Source organism: Balaenoptera acutorostrata, chromosome 2, assembly GCF_949987535.1.
Source record: "Balaenoptera acutorostrata chromosome 2, mBalAcu1.1, whole genome shotgun sequence".
Lineage (NCBI taxonomy): Eukaryota > Metazoa > Chordata > Mammalia > Artiodactyla > Balaenopteridae > Balaenoptera > Balaenoptera acutorostrata.
Genome location: NC_080065.1, coordinates 34,814,104 through 34,832,881, shown reverse-complemented (window position 1 = coordinate 34,832,881; position 18,778 = coordinate 34,814,104). Strand labels below are relative to the sequence as shown.

The 18,778-nt window shown below is 43.6% G+C and overlaps 1 protein-coding gene across 1 annotated transcript in view; it reads right to left on the bottom strand.

Moving 5' to 3' along the window:
• EGFLAM (EGF like, fibronectin type III and laminin G domains) overlaps positions 1 to 18,778 on the bottom strand; it is a 169,227-nt gene that overhangs the window by 99,112 nt on the left and 51,337 nt on the right. Inside the window, exons 4-6 of the mRNA XM_007192187.3 lie at positions 16,225 to 16,251; positions 8,255 to 8,372; positions 6,898 to 7,033 (exon numbers count right to left, since the gene is read on the bottom strand). Coding sequence (XP_007192249.2) covers positions 6,898 to 7,033; positions 8,255 to 8,372; positions 16,225 to 16,251 — 281 coding nt within the window. The remainder of the gene's footprint in view (positions 1 to 6,897; positions 7,034 to 8,254; positions 8,373 to 16,224; positions 16,252 to 18,778) is intronic.

Sequence of the window (18,778 nt, the reverse complement as noted above, 5' to 3'; positions counted from 1 at the left end):
ACATTTCTTTAACTTTCATAGCCTGTGCCCTTGACCATAAGTCATATCACATCATCCCTTAAAACTGTTCAAGGAAAATCCATAATCCGTTCAGCTTCTGCTCTGAATCCCAGACTTGATCTTCATTTCAGTAACAGCCTTTGCAGGTTCACTTCTTAGGAGGAAACTAATTAAATTCATTTGTTACTTGTAGGCTGATGATGGGATGGAAAGACAGATGACTTTTGACAAAAATATCAATTTGTAAAATAATTTTCAAAATTATTTTGAAATAATAATTTCAATGCACCACCCAGGTGTGCATGACCTTGAGATTCTCAAGTAAAACCAATGTGTAGACATTGCAATCAGCTTAAAAGCAGCTCTGCGTGAAGATGAATTTTGCAAGTCTTATTATGGAAGGCATCTGCAAGGGACCAGGGAATTATTTAGGCAGAAAGGTGTGAAAGGGAAAAGAAAGGAAGCATTGCTCTTTCATATTTATTAGTATTAGTGTCTTGGGCTGAGATTTAGAGATCATTTCTTTACCTAGGTCCCTAAAACACACAGAAATATTTTGAACTTTCACATGCACCCAAAATTAGCCTTGGTGGACTTTTTATTAAAAATAGCCACTGAAAGCTTTAATCTGCCCTTTCCAACAACTGACAATACAAAACCCTGAAGCAGTTTTAACCAATCAGGTTACACCTACAGAAAAACTACAGTAAGTCCCTTACATATGAACCTTCAAGTTGGGAACTTTCAAAGATGCGAACATGCGTTTGCTTGTCCAATCATGTAAGTTAGTTCATGTGTCTGGCATACGTTGTCACATGCGTGCATCCTCTACAAGTGGTTGTGCTTTTGTGTACTTAACTGTACAGTACTGTATAGAGACAGTAGTACAGTATCTTTATTTCAAGCCCAGGATGTCCGGAAGCAAGTGTTAAAGCAGCAGTGATATAGCTGGTACTACTGGACTTTTCAAGGTACTGTACTGTAAGATTAAAAAATGTTTTCTTCATTTCTTGTGTTTGTTTTTTATGTATTCTTTGTGTGAAAAGTATTATAAACCTATTACAGTACAGTACTATATAGCTGATTGTGTTAGCTGGGTACCTAAGATAACTTTGTTGGACTTACGAACAAATTGGACTTACAAATGTGGTCTCAGAACGGAACTCATTCATATGTTAACTCATTCATATGTTAACTCATTCATATGTTACAGTTAAGGGGACTTAACTGTATAGGTAAGTTAAATGAAAACTATTTTCACCTTTAACCAACCTGATAGATAGCGTATATGGAACACAGCACCCCAATTGAAACATTACTGGTAAGGACTATTTGTCCAGGCCTTTGGGTTTTCATTGCCACCATAGTATATATTTTTCACTTATGAGAAAAGCACTTACCCTGGGGAAATTCTTAGGCCGAAGGAGGAAAGTTTCTCAGATATTTATAGACAAAATATTTCAAAACATAGGTAGCTATATTTATGCTTGGTTCTTATTTTAATGAACACTAAGATTGCTGCCCACAAAGAAATTTTCAGTATCACTTTAGAAATAAAATATTCTTCCTGGGACTTCCCTGGTGGCGCAGTGGTTAAGAATCTGCCTGCCAATGCAGGGGACACAGGTTCGAGCCCTGGTCCGAGAAGATCCCACATGCCATGGAGCAACTAAGCCCGTGTGCCACAACTACTGAGCCTGTGCTCTAGAGCCCACAAGCCACAACCACTGAGCCCACGTGCCACAACTACTGAAGCCCACGCGCCTGGAGCCCGTGCTCCGCAACAAGAGAAGCCACCACAATGAGAAGCCCGTGCACCAAAGTGTAGCCCCCGCTCGCCGCAACTAGAGAAAGCCCGCGTGCAGCAACGAAGATCCAACAGCAGGCAAAAAATATATACATATATATTCTTCCTACTTCGAATGCATGGTTTTTCTGTTTTAGAAAAGCAGGAAGAAAAAGTTTTAAAAACATTGCAAAATATGTTACAGCCTGCAGGCTTACTTAGAATTTGCCTCTTCAAAAAATCTTTTCTACACTGATTAAAAATTTAAAATCTACTGTAAATAAGGAAGCTGATGAATCGTCCCCAGGCCGACTTTGGGAGACGTTATGAAGATTACTCTCATCCTGCCTGAGCCAGAGACCAAGTCTCCTCTCTGATACAATCATCATGGAGAGCATCCTTTCAAGACGCTCACCCTGTGGGAATCCTCCATTTTACAGGAGGTAGAAGCTGGATGAAGAACAAAAATTTGCTTGGTCCGAAGCCCCTGACCTAAGACAGCATCACAAACACATGGAATGTCCACCCAAAATATGAACAAAACTAGCAAACACACAGTCAGTACCCCATACCCTGGTCTAGTGTAATTTTTCAGGTTAATCTCTTATTAGCCAGTTACATATTTCCTTAAAAGTTTTTTGAGACTATTTCCCAACAATGCCTTTGACATCATTATCCCCACTGAATAAGGGCAACTGATGAATAAGCACCTACTGGAACCTAATCCTCCAGTGACAGAACTCAGACAAGAACTTCACATTCAGATGGGTGAAATCTGAGGATAACTTCTGGCAATACACTGATTTCTACAATGTCCTAGCCTTGGTCTGTTAAAGGCCTGACTCTGGGATAGGAAAAGACACTTTTGGCTCACCCAGAGACCTGTCACAGGTGTTTGTGTACACGGTAGGTATCTGGGCAAAAAGAATTCAATGTTAAACATTAAACAGACCTCCCTGGGAAAAATAGATAACTGTAGGTCCCCCAAAGCTTTTCACATGAACTTCAGTTTCTGATTTAGAGCCCAGGAAAGCTCTCTTTAAACACATATCCTCAGGCTCTCAACTGAAATGGGATAGACTCTGAGATGTTTACAAATTAATGTGGGGATTTATTTTGCAGCCAAACATTAAATGCCACAACAAGCTGCGAGAGCTTTCCTTCTGGAATAACAGCAAACAGCAGCCTAAGATGAGGCTTCCCATTTCCTCAGCCAGCAGAGCTCCGGGCGGGCTGAGTCCAGGATTCCATCTCTGAAGGTGGATCACAGACATGAAGGGGACATAGGGTTTTGTAGAAAGAGCCCTGGGCTGGAAGTCGAGAGAGTTCAGTTCTAATTTTAATTTTGTCCCTAACCAGTCATTTCACCTTGGCAAAGCAACTTAAGCAATTGAGTCCCAATTTCTTTCTTTGTAAAGGGGAAATAGTGGTAGGGGGGGAAGTAAAGAAACAGATATTGAATGTCTACTATGTATAAACACTTTATGCAGACTATGAGCAACAACCTTGCTATGAGGGTAGCATTAACTTGATGTTACAGATGAGGAAATGGAAGTCCTGAGATAAAATAACTTGACCGAGGTTACATATTCTGGAAGAGCTAGCAGAAGCAGAATTCCTAGTATAGGGGCTGGAACCAGGAGCTGGCTTTCCTTATTCTACCATGTTCCGTTTGGAACACCGAGATATCCAAGAGTTCTAAATATGAAGACATCTACAATGTCTCCAGGACATTGTAGAGTTATATTCATTAAGATAAACAGATACAAAAAATATTTAACAGTTTGTTAAAATGGTATCTACTTTTAAAATACTTATACATTAAGAATTTGGGGTCTGAGCCCCTCAAATGTTAGAGGTTTGAATGTTAAGATGTATTTTTGTTGGAGAAGAATTAAAATTGTTAAATGTAGGTACATAACACCCATATATACCTTACACGTGTATAAGGTTTTTGCTTTTTTGCTTGTTTGTTTCCTTTTCCTTAGCTTGGTTTTTGACATGTAGATGTCAAAAGAGCTTTGTAGAAAGCTCTTTCTCATATGTGATTTCACTTGATCCTCCTAATGAGGACACACTATAAGGCTGGAAGAAGTTATCACCCATATTTTGCATTGTAAGGACATTGTAGTCAATGCCTCTGGGGCCTGTGTCACCTCCCCTTCTCCCAGTTCTGATTTCAGCTGCGGCTGTCATGTGGAGAGTTTCATGTGAGCCCAACTTGCCTCGCAAGGCCAGCATCGAACCTCAAGCACACGCTGTGCTCACATCACCCCTCCTTCTTCCCTGGACCTGCCTCCTTAATCCAAGGGCCAGCAGAGCCTAGACGGGTGGGAAGTTGTACCCCTGGGGGAAACTTTCAATCAACAAAAAGAGGACAGAAGCCAGCAGGTAAATGGCTCTTGTCTTTTTTTTTAATTTATTTATTTTATTTTTGGCTGTGCTGGGTCTTCGGTTCGTGCGAGGGCTTTCTCCAGTTGCGGCAAGTGGGGGCCACTCTTCATCGCGGTGCGGGGACCGCTCTTCATCGCGGTGCGCGGGCCTTTCACTATCGCGGCCCCTCCCGTCGCGGGGCACAGGCTCCAGAAGCGCAGGCTCAGCAGCCGTGGCTCACGGGCCCAGCCGCTCCGCGGCATGTGGGATCCTCCCAGACCAGGGCTCGAACCCGTGTCTCCTGCATTAGCAGGCAGATTCTCAACCACTGCGCCACCAGGGAAGCCCGGCTCTTGTCTTTTTGATAGGCAAATTAGAGAGGAATTCTGTGTGCTCCAGAGAGATCTCCATAGAATTAAGCCCCTATAGAGGCCCCCATTGCCTGCAGAAGTGACTTCTGTAACACACAGTCATATGTCCTCCATCCCTCTCCCAACCTTCTCATTCCTGCTTCCAAATAAAATAAACTACTTGCACCCAAGTCCTTGTAAAACGCTCTCCTTTTGGGGACCCTAAACTATGTGAGGCACTGAGACTACGGAGGCGAAGTGACTTGCACAGGGGCCCCTGCTGGCAGTAGAAGAAGCAGCAAGCACTCCCTTCCAGTTCTGGCTCTCAATCCTTCTCATTTTCTACTTTCAGTTGTACACACAGGTTAAGAAACTGCAGTTTCCACCTTTTACCAATATGCCAGACTGAAGCTTAAAAAAGAAATACATGTTTTACCACAAAATTAATGATTCACTTTGTTATAAAGCAGAAACTAACACACTACTGTAAAGCAATTATACTCCAATAAAGATGTTAAAAAAAAAATAGTAAATGATAACCATCATCTTTGCTGAGGGTTACACTGGTGACCTGCTGGGCTACTATGAAAAACGTTGCCCAGTTTTCAAAATTTTAAAGTATTACATTTTGCTTTGCTGATGTTAGACAAGTAAATTAGAAATGTTAAGTTTCACTCCAAGTTTTACAGATGAGAAAGCTGAAGTTTTAGGACTTTCCACTGTTGCAGTTTAACTACTATTGGAACCAGGCTTAGAATCTTTTCTACTCCAGGCACATTCCGGGCTTTGCCTACCAAATCTGTTCAACAACAGGATTGTAGATTATCCTCACTGAAGGGCATTAGTCTGGAGCTTGGCTGGGGGCATCTTTTATTTATTTATTTTTTAATTTTCCCAGCATCTGTTCCTCCCTTTTCCATTAATTGCACAACTTCGCTTTGAGGAAACAACCCTCTTGAACTCTCAATCTGTGTACTTCAGGCCTGAATGACCCACCAGTCTTTAGTTCCAGAGCTCAGAATATGACGAGTGTCTGCCCAATCAGTGTACTCTTCTCCTTGGCCGCAGTGATTGGCACAGCTAATGAAGAGGGACCAGAGCCTGGCCAGCTAGAATGAATACTGAGACTCTACTGGGTCCACTGAGAAAGAGCCACTCTTTTCCAGTGGGGAGCTGAGCTAGTAGACAGCAAGCCTTCAGTGCCTGGTGGCCATCTTGCCACTATACTGGAAGAACCTGAAACTAAAGCCAATAAAGGGGGGAGCATAGCACAGAGATGGATGGAGACAGACTGCTGATGTGATATGGAGCTAGTCTTCCCCAAATTTAGAGTTGTCACAGGACTTGACACTCAAAGGGGCCAATACATTACGGTCTCATCTTCTTTCAAGATTCTGCAACTTGCAATTCAATAAGTCCTGCCTGAAACGAGCTCTGTACTCAAGCATTAAAGAGACTCAGTGCAGTACTTCTCTGAAGAAACAAATATCTGTTTTCTACTACCAAAAAATAGGCTAGGAAGTCAAGAAACAGAAGCAGAGCTAAGCAAATCATGGCAGAATCCTTTGCCCCAGCTTTAGAGAGCCTAAGGAATGAGGTTCTGAACAAGACTCTTTATGAATCCATGAAGCAACTGGCCTCAGACAAACCCAATCACCTTTAATGTAGCGAACAACATTGTTTCATCAACTAGGTGCTTCAATTCAAAATTCAACTGCAACTAGAGTTCAGAGGAAGAGCCCTAGATGGGGAATTACTTTCGCTCATTGGTTGGGTGGGTGTTTTTTTGGTTTTGTTCTTGCTTAAAATTACATAGAAGCATTGAGAATACATGTTTTTACATCTGTAAGTTCTTAGAAGAACTTCTAATCAACTCTTCTACCTCTGATAAGCTTCTACCTCTGATAAGCTGAATACGAGAGCTGGAGAGGTAGACAAGAGAAAAAAGCTGAAACCAAACCAAGAAACTTGCCCCATGGCAATACGGATGCAAAGGCAACAATGCATTGCACTAAAGGTTTTTTTTCCTCTCCCTCGAGAAAAGTCACCATCAAATATATACTTCAGACACAATGTTTCAAAGCCAGGGAGGCCAGTTTTGAGTGTGAAATACAGGCAGGCTGGCAGTGGTCCCTCGGGAGTTTTCAGAGCCTAGGACAGTCTGACTGTGGCGGGGAAGTGGGGAAGAGGTCAGGTGGGTACAGACAGGTCAGCCAGATGACCCACCATCAAAGAGGGCTGGGGACAGGTGCTGGCCCAAGTCAGAGTGTAAATATAGGCCTCCAAGCCTTTGTCGTCTCTTAAATTCACAGGCAATGGAGTCTTCTATCGTGTTTGGAATGACTGTGGTCAGTACATTTGGCTTCGGAATGTGACCCACTAACTTACCTGATGAATTCCACAGAATAGTACTGAATAGGGGAGCTTCCTTCACTCTCTCCAGGTTTCCAAGATAGGGCCACCTCGGAATCGGAAACCACAGTGACGTGCAGCTGCTGAGGTGCTACTGGAAGCAGGCAGGAATCTAGGCAGGACAGCAAACAACTAGAGTTGGCCGTGGTCTTTGCTGCTGGAGGGGTTTCATGTATAAAAAAACATGTATGCTTTCTACAGCCTAAACATCTCTGTTCAGAACTGCCTCAAACTCCAAACCAAATAAACACACACACACAAAATCACAACTGGAATCTCAACTGGATTCATGGAAGGTTTGTCAATGAGAGCTGGTCTTCCCTTCTCCTCAAGCACCCCAGGCTGGAAATCCAACTAAATTATGTCCAGACTATCGACCCCAGGACATACAATGATGTGTACCCTTTAGAACCTCTGTTAGCATTTCGGAATTGAAATTTACCTACAAGGAAAATTAAATGCTTAGCATTACTGTCACTTACTTTCAATTCTTTTGTGTATCTCTTCCTGCCCCCTATCATCAGAATACATACCAATGGTAGGACATTTGGAAAAAGCCTCAGGGGTAAAGATGTAGGATGATCCTATCACCCCAAGGTAACTGCTGTTACTATTTCCATATCTAGGCTTTCATATTTATTTCCCAGCCAAAAATATTTCGGCCAGAAATATTTTTTCTGCTTTCTCTTCCTAGCAAAACCCTATGCAGGTTTCAAAAACTGGGCCAAAGATACGGTTCTTTCTGAAACCCTCCCTGAGCCTTGGGGTGGAGAACGTGCTCCTTCTGAGCGCTTCCAGAGCCAGCTGGGCAGACCTCGGATGCACTGGATCTACCTGCCTACCACGTGCCTCTCCCTCCACAAGGAGCTCCTATGAGCAACGATGTCTTCAAGCCACTTTTGTCCCCCAGTGTCCAGCGCAGTACCACCTCAATGAGCCTTTGTTGGATTCCCCTGGCCTATAAGATCTCTTCTCCCACTCCCCTTCCTCGCCTTCTTAACTCCCACTTACTTAATTTCCACTTAGCAGTCATGTCCTCAGGGAATCCTTATCGCACCCCTATATCGGATCTTACAACAGAAGATCTTACAGCACTATGGGAAGCACTTCTCACTATCTGCGGCCACACATTAATTAGATAATGTCTTGACCCACGCCACTAAGTTCTGAGAGGGCAGGGGCTGTGTGCCTGTTTTTGTTCACCACTGAATTCCCAGAGCCTAGCATAGCACAGTGCCTGGTACATAGTAGGTCCTCACTGATATGCTGAATGAAGGAATGAATGAATAGTACCCATCACTTTCTTACTATTAATGAATTGAACGCATTTTACCTTGGAGCAAAGTGGTAATGTGCCGAGGAGAGCTAAGCCGCCCTTTGCCAGTCTGGCTGTAAGCTGCCACGCTTACTCGGTATTCAGTGCCTGGTTTCAAATCTCCGATCACTTCCTCCTGTCAATGACCGAACAGGAAATGTGTCAATGATCAGAAGTTCTTTTGAGGCAAACCAGACAATCTCATGAGGGTTGCATCTTGAGGCCCCTGTGAAACTTGCTTGGGAGATTGTTTTGCTTTCTCTAGGATTGGCCAAGTTTTTTAATTTGCGAAGAGGAAAACACCATGACATATTTCCCAAGACTAATGAATTATCCTTTATTGGAATCAATACACTGTCGTAGAACTGGGACTCATTCACCCTATCAGATGTTGCTCATAACATCTGAGTTCTTCAATGAGAGTATTAGGCTGCTGGAATTCAGGTAACAATCTTTTCCAGGGTTAGAATCCCCCAGTTCTTTCTTTCCATTTGCATATCACAGATACTCAGGGACTAGCCACAACAGCAAATTGAGGGCTTGATTTATATCCACAAAGTAGGGACTCAAACTTTGGTTCTCAAATTTTAAACTGCATCAGAATCACCAGGAGGGCTTCTTAAAACAAATTGCTAAGCCTGGCCCACAAAGTTTCTGATTCAGTAAATCTGGGAAGGGGTCTGAAAATTTGCATTCCTGAAAAGTTCCCAAGTGATGCTGCTGGTGGTTCATCAACACCCACATTGAGAACCAGGAGGACTGATGATGGATGTGTGTGTGAACTTCACCTGCACAAACAGCCTTGACCAAAAAGTCCCAGCTGAAGATGACTTGCTCCATCTTGAGACTACAGTACCGAATAGTAAGTGGGAGCCTGAAGCCACTGGTCCCAGTAAACTGCAGTGGAAATGATACTGACTTTGGAATCAGTCAGTCCTGGGCTTGAATTCTGACTCTGCCACTTATTGCTAGCTATGGCCTTGATATTAAATTCCCTGAGCCTTAGTTTCTTCCTCTGTAAAATGGGGATGATGTATAACTATCTTGCATAGTTGCAATATTTGGGATAATGTATGTAAAGTAGCTGGTACCAAGGATGTCCTCAAGAAACAGGATTGTAATGATTACTGTCTTAGGCATGTGAAACCCTTCTTTTTCTCCACTTACCTAGGTTCCACCTTCTCTGAGGCCAAAATCTTCCCCTTGACAGCTGACCACACAGAACTGATATTACCCTACCAAGTGTTGTGCCACTAAATTAGCACTTATACATACTAAAAATTATTATTTCTCTTATGGAATCGCAAGCCACTTGAGAGCAGGTATCCTGTCTTATATTTCTTCACAACATCCTCTGCAAATGATTAAACATTCATTGTTGCTAAGGAGAACTAATCAACTGATCGACAAAACTTTTAAAAAGATTCAACAAATAGTTATTGAATACTTACTACAGTAGTTCTTAACCCTGAAAGCACATTAGAATCACTCAAAGATCTAAAAAAAATACCAGTGCTAGATTCCACTCCAGACCACTTATATCAGAACCTCTGGGGGGGCAGAGCCTGGGTGTCAGTTTGTTTAAAGTTCTCCAGGTGATGCTAATATGGGCAGCCAGGTTTGTGAACCACTGGTCTAGGGCTTGGTTCACCTCTCCTGGCCTCTGAACTCCATCTGTCTCCCCTCCTCTCTTTCTCCTGTATCTCCAACCTTTCCCTTATCTACCTGATGCTTCCGTAAGTATTTACTGTGCTCAAGTCACTCTTATCTTAGACAATCAATTATTCCCCACCGCGCATGTGCCCCTGTCTCCTCTCCAGAGATGCAACCTTCTTAAAGAAGTTGTCTCTACCTTCTCACCTCCTATTCACTCCTCAACTTGCTCCCATCTGGCCTCTCCTCACTGCAAACAACTGAGATGTTCCTACCAAAGTCACCACAACGACTCTGCAGTCAAGCCAGTGGGAATGTCTCCATCTTTACCTGACTATTTGCAGCTTTCAATACTGTTGCCCACCCTTGCTTCTGAAATCTCTTGGTTTCCTTGGAAACTGTGACTGCTCCTCCATGTCTCCTTCTACTTCTCTTGTTGCTCCTTCCAAGAATCCTCCACCCACTCCCCATTCTCTGCTGGCCCCTTAGGTGTTGGTCTTTCCCAGAAGTTCACCCCTCACCATCTCCTCTCACTCTGTAGCCTTGCTTAGGTGAGCTCATCTACCACTCCCTTAGCTTCTAGCACATTTGAATGACATCTCCCACCATCTCCAGCTCTAACCTGCCTCTAGATCTCCAGACATGGGTTTGTGACTGCCTCTTGAACTTCTCTACCCAGCAACTACCATGCAACTCAAGTTCAACATAACCAAAGCTCAACTAACCATCCCTCCTCTGACTACCAAAAACAAAACAAAAAATTGCTTCACCCTTTGTGTTCTCTCTCTCATTACCTAAACCAGAAATTCTCAGCACTTTCCTCTCTATGTTCACCACCCCTCCTCCCTAACCACCATTCAATCAGTTACCAATACTCTTTCATATCACTTGAATCTGTTTATGTCATTTTATCCTCACACCCATTTAAGTCCAAGTCCTCATAATGATGACAATGGCTCTGACTCTCCCGGCCACCAATACTTCCTGCACATCCAATCTGTACTCCACACTGCTAAGTTATTTTCCTAAACCCAAATCTGATCATGTCACTTCCACTTACAATAGCATCTTTGCGTCCCCCTGTTTATCCTTCCAGCATCATCTCATGCCACCTCCCTTCCTTACATTCTACATTCCAGTCATACTTAAGAACTTGGCAGGGCTCAAATTTATGCCATTCAATTCCTTGCCTCTGGGCCTTTGAACGGGCTGTTCCCTCTGCATGAAATGTCCTTCTCCCTGCTCCTGCCTGGCTCACCCCTGCTCATCCTTCATGACTCAGTTCAGCTAAGACATGACCTCATTTCTCTGACCCCCAGCCCCCAGTCTGGTTAGGCGTCCCTCCTCTATGCTTCCCTGGTGTCCTTGGTGTACCTCAATCGTAGCAACACTCGCCTTATACTGTAATTGTCTGTTTACCGGTCACCTTCTCCCCACCCGCTTGAGGGCAGGAAGCAAGTTCTTACTCCTCTGGCATCCCAAAGCTTAGCATTATCCGACATGTAGCAAATGCTCAAACAGTGCTTTTTGATGAATGAATAAATGAACTACTGAGTGAATGAAAAAAATCAAACCAAGATGTAGGATATAAACAGATTACCTCATCAAGAACCAACTTCTCCTACTGACCGCTCCAACTTGATTAACAGCATCTGTAACTCTGCCCCAGACCCCGGGGTAGTAACCCCGGAGACAAGGCTGATTGCCTCTTACCCACCTCCCCTCAGCCACCTCCACATGCCTTTCAGACCTGTTCCCTTCTTCCGCTTCCCTTGAATCCTTACTTGGGCCATTTCTACAGCCTCCAAGAGAGTGTCTGTCTCCAATCTTCCCTTCCTTCTCTCTCCCCCTGACTGCATCCTACATATAACTGCACAAGGGGTCCTTGCTGAACATACGGTCCTGCTTCCACAGCTCCCTGTCCCCCATCCTCACCCCTGCTCTAATTCTCTGCATCTGTGCACCCTAGTTCCACCATCTGTCCCCTGGTTTCATTTCAAGTTGGGTGGTTAGGAGGCTGGGGGCCCCAGGTGTATACAAGACTCCTGTCTCCCTCCTCTCCCAACTGCCACTCCCAGGCTTTTCCCAGGGAAGCGGAATCACACTTTCAAACCAATCCAATGCTCTCACAGCCTTTGCTGTAGAATCCCTTCCTCCTGTGAAGTCATTACACTGTATGAAGTACAGGGGTGGTGACGTGGTTTCATAGATTATTGTAGATATCAGCTATGCGCCAATACCAAATACAGCTACCATTAGTTACCATTTATTGAGTGTTTTCTCTGTTCCAGGAACATATATAGCCTGAGTCTTCCATCAGGCCTATGAGGTAGGTATCACTCTTATTTTCACTTCCAGAGGAGAAAACTGAATCTCCGAAAAGTGAATGATTTGCTCAAGGCTGTATATTTATTAAGCGGCAAAGTGGGGATTTGAATCCTGCTTTGTTTGACTCCAGGGACCAAGTTCTAATTGGATAATACATGAATGAAAAATATTAAATAATATTTAAATCAAAAATTCTTATCATAAACACTGAAGACCAGATAATTATTTTATCTATAAACATGGCAATTTATGTATCCGCAATTTAAAAGTGATCACTGAAAACCAAGGGAAACTACACTTGTAGAAGTTCTTAATGTGGATTAAAAAACAACTAATCTTTTTGTTTGAAGATCAGTGCTACCTTTAGCCCAGGTATATTCTGAGAGGTGGAGGGTCACCCTCCCAGAAGCTAACTATTTCCAGTCTTTTCTGGTGTCTTTTCCTGAGCTGACAGGCTAGTAGATTAGCATAAGAGAGGAAGGGTCAAGGGGACTGAGTAGTTGGGGTCATAAAAACAGGGGTTGGATTCAATGATTTAACTGTCACTTCTTCCTCCAATATCTCTCCTTCCAAATGGAATCCCTCAGAATAATGTGACTTGTGATAACCCTTGAATTTTTTAGTAAAATGCTGCACAATTACACAAGTCTTTCTATTTCTGTCCTTAAATGTCTTATGGCCACTACTTCAGCCTTCATCAAACTAGATAAGATGCTAAATATACCCTTTTCAAAGTAGAAAAAGAAACTGTTTTCTTTTACCTTGTGGAAGTTTGAAAATTAGTCAAAATATTTATCTCCCTTGGACCTATTTCTGCACAAGATGGTGAGAAACAAAGACAGAGAAATTGCTTTCTTGGGGTAGAAGCCAGAGTGAATTCCACAGTCTCCTCTGGTCCCTTCCATACTTTTTTGGGGGGGCGGGGAGCAAAGTTGGGTGAATTGCTGCAAAATAACCCTACTTTGTGTCCCTTTCTGAAATACAGAACCCCTTCCAAAGGTTGCCTCCTTTGTCTTTTAACACCACCAGTGGCTGTCATGTGATCAGAAAATTTATATTTGTAGAAGATAAAAGCAAGTCTAGTTAGTTAGTTCACTGAGCCCAGGAAGAAAGCTCCAACAACTTTACAACCAAGTGAGCTATTCCCCAGGACACTTGCCTCCCTCACAGACTACCAGAAACAACAACCTTTTATCTTATGATTGTATAATCATAATATAATCATAACTTATACTCCATTTTGGAATTTATAAAATCCTTGCGTACCAGTGCCACATTTAATTCTCACAACAGCTCTGAGATGTCAGTCTTATCCTCCTCATTTTATAGATGATGAAACTGGACTCAGAAAGTTTATATAACTATACTCTGGGCAGGGCAAGAATGGGTCTGGTTTCACTGATAAAATGCAGGACTTAATATGCCTCCGATTGCCTGACTCAAGACGGAGTACATCTAATCCTCAGGCTAGCACCTTGTTTTTCAGGTGTCCAACTGCCTTTTCCATGTCTACTGCACCAGATCTATTCCCTCCATTCACAGTCTGTGATAGGAATGACTCTCTGCCCCTAGTATCCATTCTCTCCTTTCTTGTAATAGAACCCCTGTACATTTCAGTTGGACCATGGCCACTCAAAGACTACATTTCCCAGCCTCCCTTGCATCTAGATGTGACCATGTGACTAAATTCTGTCCAATAGGATGTGAGCAAAAACACTGAGGGCAATTTCTGAATTATCCCTTCAATAGTTAGTGATATGTTCCCTTTCCCCTTTTCCTCATCTTTTGGCTAGAATGTGGATGAGGCAGTAAGCTATTTTGGATGATGAGGAGGCAGGCCAGAGGGGTTGCCAAAGCAATGAGATGGAAGAATCCTGGCACAAGGAAGCCACCAGAAGAGCCCTAAACTGGTTATATCCAGACCATTACATGACGGAACAAGAATGCACATCTTGTTAGGATCACTGTTATTTGGGGTTTGGGGACTGCTAAACTTTCATTCTAATTCATGCTAGACCCAATGTTCAAAAACAACCTGGATAGCTATGTAAGAGGAGCCCCTGAAAAGATGGGACTATTCTTAACTGAATCCCTGTTCGCTTTGCAATGATGAAACCGTGTTGAATGGCTCTGAACTTAAATCTCTGACCTTGAATCAAACCTCACCTTTACCTGCTTCCATGCTGCACTTTTCTCCTACTGCTGGAAACCCAGGTGGTTTGTTTCCAGAAATGAAGCTGTATGTTGTCTTGTTCACTAGTCTGGACAAGTAGCCCCTACACCGGGAGGACATCCAGTGAGCATAGCTAAGAGGAGGCATGAAGTGGGACAGCACTGGACTAGGAGCCAGGAGACCCAGACTCTAGAGCCAAAGAGCTGTGTGGTTTTGAGGATGCCACTTAACTTCTCTGGGCCAAAGTTTCAACATGGAAATTCTATAATTCTTCTAAAATAACCTTCACTGGTAGCTAGCAACCTTGGGTTCAACTTCACAGTTGACTCTATAAGTTAAGTCTGTGCCTCGGCTGCCTTAGTAGAAGTTGGGAATATTTAGCATCATTAGATGGAAGGCACAGGGAAATAGAAAAGGATTATCTTCCAAACAGCCTTCTTCCAAAGGTCCAGAGGAAGGCTGTGCAGGCCAGAGTGGAGGGATTTCCATTCCCTGAGTGGTCACAGAAAGATGGAGTATTTTCCAGGGTTTTGCAAGAGGGGCAGCATTGGGGCTGGACAAATCTTCCTCGTATGGATCTACCCTGAATATTGCAGGAGAGTCAGTATCCCTGAAGCTTGTTCACTAGAACGCCCACACCTATTTCCATATGCCCACAGGGAACAAAGAAGCCCCCAGTTGGCAACCATTACTAATTGGCCTCTTCATTTTATAGTCAAAGAGAGGTTCAAGGGGGTTCAGTGACCTTGCCCACAGTTACCCTTGCTCTAGTGACGGAGCTGGGACTAGATGCAAGTCTCATGATTCCTGTCTGCTTTATCCCTTAACCCTGGATAAGACCCAAATAGAATCACTATTCTGGGTCAGCCAGACCAGTGGACTCCAAAGCAGGGCGGTGGTGCATCCCCCTGAGAGAGCAAGACAATCTACTGAGATGTTGGAAGAAAACATAAGGACTTTCTACTTCTATTTTATCTCCTCCTTTAAAATGCTGTGGGATTTTATAATGTACACAATATATATGTAGAGTAGCAGATGTATAATTTACAAATACATACATATACATATATTGGTATATGTTCAAATATTTTTTAACTGATGGTATGCATGATCAAAGAGTGTTAAAGACCACCAGTTTAAGCAGCATTTCTATTTCTAACTCTAAAAACATCACCAAATTGTCCTGATTTGTTTTACTATTTATTTTTCCGGGATGAAACCTGCTGGTTGTTCTTCTAAGAAAAGGTTAAGTGTCAAATGCTAATCAAATCAGAAGCCTTTATATAGGCAGACTATCAAAGAGTGCATCAGAATTCCACGTAATCCACCAGGTTATTTTGGTCATTTCTTCAGTTGAATCGAACTAACCATTTGTCAGCCCAATCCTCTGTTCAGCATTCTTCCAGAAAGTCAATCAACCAGGTTTAGGTGACCCGGTTTTGTCTCATTGAGAAGGTCTAGGATTGTTGGAGGCAGTGAGGAAAGAAGAAGGAAAAGGGGGTGGAGGAGCTCCCCTCACAGTGGGGCTTGCTACTTGAAATATTTTCTCACCTTTTCAATCTTTTTCACCTTGTCTTGGAACAGAACTTAAATTACTTCAACCTTTAAAAACGTTGCTCTTAACCTTACTCTACCATGTGAGATAAAACAGTTTCTTTCTAAATGATTAAAAATTCACCCAGTATGCTCCACGACTGCTGCTTCCACTAGAACCAAGCAGTCTCCGTGGGCCTTAATCAGCGAGGGAGATGCAGGAAAATCAACATGTTGATGAAAAGAGACCCCCTGAATCCAGGGCTGGGGCAAGGGTTTAACTTTTCGAAAGCATACTTACAAAAATCATCTGATGATCCAATCGTCCCTGGAGAGGAGAAAAAACAAAACAATATGAAAAGGAAAGGAAAGCTAGCAGGAACTAAAATGAACTCCTAGAGTAGCTGCCCTTCCACCACATACAGCCAAGGGCAGCAAACACACACCTTGGCAATGTGATTTCTCTTGAACACTCACTCAGTTCTTATTCTGTGCCGCATGTGGTGCTGAGGGTTCTATGACCATGACCTTGTTTAATGCCCACAACGTTAAAAGCTGCTGTGCTTGGGCAGCTTTTGGTCTTATTGGGAAAACCACATTTACACTGATAAAACCATTAGAGAGCAACATGAGACCAGATGTCATTTACATGCAACTTACTAGACAGATTGAGGTCTGTAGGATGCTACAGGATGATGTGATGGAGTACAGAGGTTCCCAGACTTTCTCTGTTCATGGCACCATTAGTATCGCAGTATTATTTTTACAGCACCTCTAATCCAGACAAAATCCCTAACGGTTCCATTTATTCAATAGTTATACGCAAAAGATTTGGTAGTAGTAGTTTACACAGATGTTGCTGTTTCCCGTGCAAAGTTCAAATATTCCACAAGGCCCCTGTGAGTTTGCTGCAGAGCCCTGAAGCACACAGGCTGGGAACCACAGATAACGCTACCCATGATATAGCTCCTATTCCGGTTCTTGTTTTGTCGATGAGGAAACTGAGACCCAGTAAGGTTACCCAGCTGGTTTGTTGTCATACAGGAATCTGAATGCGAGTCATCTAAATCCAGAGCCCCCTCTGCCGTACCAGACCGCTCCCCTCCCCCTTCCTGACTTGCTGTCTTTATGTCTAGTCATCTTTTCCTCTCTCCATTCTCTGTATTCTGCACCTCCCCTGCCCCTCTGCCCGAACACACAAGCCCACGAGCATGTACACACACATGTGTGTTCATTCCCTCGGTTCAAACCATTCCTTTCAACTTGAATGCCCCTCTCTCTCCTCTGCCTTTCCAGAAACTGCCCCTGCTTCAATTCTCAGCCCCCAGTTTTACCTCGTGACCACTTGTTCCTACACTAACCTCTCCGTCTTCAAAACCTCAGTCTGTCTAGTAAGTGGCATGTAAACGACATCTGGTCTCATGTTGCTCTCCAATTGTTTTATCAATGTAAACGTGGTTTTCTCAATGAGACCAAAAGCTGCCCAAGAACAGCGACTGTGTGTTACCTCGTGCTGGGTGGAGAGTAGCAACTGTGCAAGTTTGCTGAAATCGGCAAGGTAATCAAATGCTGTAATTTGGTAGCATATTCTAACACCTCGGTGTAGTGAATGGAGAGAATATATTTAACATAAAGGCAATGATCATCAGGAATAGCAACTAACATCTATATGGCTTCTTACTTTTTACTAAAGGCTTTTACATGCACAATTTTATCTGCCACTCACAACGGTATAATTATTACACCCCTTTCATGGGAGAAAGTTGAGGTTTAGACAGTTTAAGTAGCTTTGGCCAAAGTTACCCAACCTGTAAGTGGAGGAAGGAGGTCTGGAAGCCCAGGGCGCCTGTCTCCCTTCCTGGCCTCTGCTTTCTGTTTGCACTGCAGCGGCCTTCCCAGAAATGCCAGAGTGTCGGGCCCAGGTTCATGTAACGGGGCAGGATCTTGATTTCAGAGGCACCGTGTGGACTCCAGGACCCCTGTCACCAGCACCGTGCCCTCTCTGCACAGGCTGTGCTCCAGTCTGAGCCGTGAGCCACATTCACTACAGGACAGGAGGCTGGGCAGCTGGGAACACCGCTAGGGATGATGTCAGTCCCACGGTGGGGTCCAGGGGCTCGTTGAAAGTTCCAGTGCTGTCAAGGGGAGATGGCAGCTCAACCGGCGGTGGCCTAGGTGCGGCCAACCCGATCTCCCCCCCTCAGGATAGACTAAACCACAGAGGCTGGGGCTGAGGGCTCCTGAGGCAAATGAGGGGTACTTAAGCAAAAGTCTGAGAATAAAAGCAGCATGCAAAATACAAACAAGCCGAACACGTGCATCTCTTCTTTTTTGAGTCATGAGAGCTTTGGTAAAAATAGCCAGAGCAGGACCCAGAATTCAGTCTGCCCTAGGTTTACAGTCGACTGTTACTTGCTAACGTATGGTTTGAAGAACGTTACTTCACCTCTCTGAGTCTCAGCATCCTTGTCAGGAAAATGAGGTCACAGTATAGTTGTAAAGATGAAATGGAAGAACAAATGTAAAGCATGAGGGAGAGTGCCTGGCAGGTAACAGACTCTCAGTAAGTGACAGCTACTCATCACGGATGACAAATAAGTTTCTAAGTGCTGCGCCCAGCAGGCATTTACTGAATAGGAGTTACAATCACCACCTCGGCCTCCACCACCATTATAGCTACGGTATTCTGGGCACTGATGTTAACTCCTTGTAGAGCAATTAGCAAGGCTCTAGCCTGTAGAATAATTTAGTAGAATGGGGAAGGAGGCGCGAGTGAAAGAAAAGGAAACAGAACATGCCTAAGGCAGAGAAATTCACCCCAAGAGACCTTGACAGGAAACAGAAAAGAAATAGAT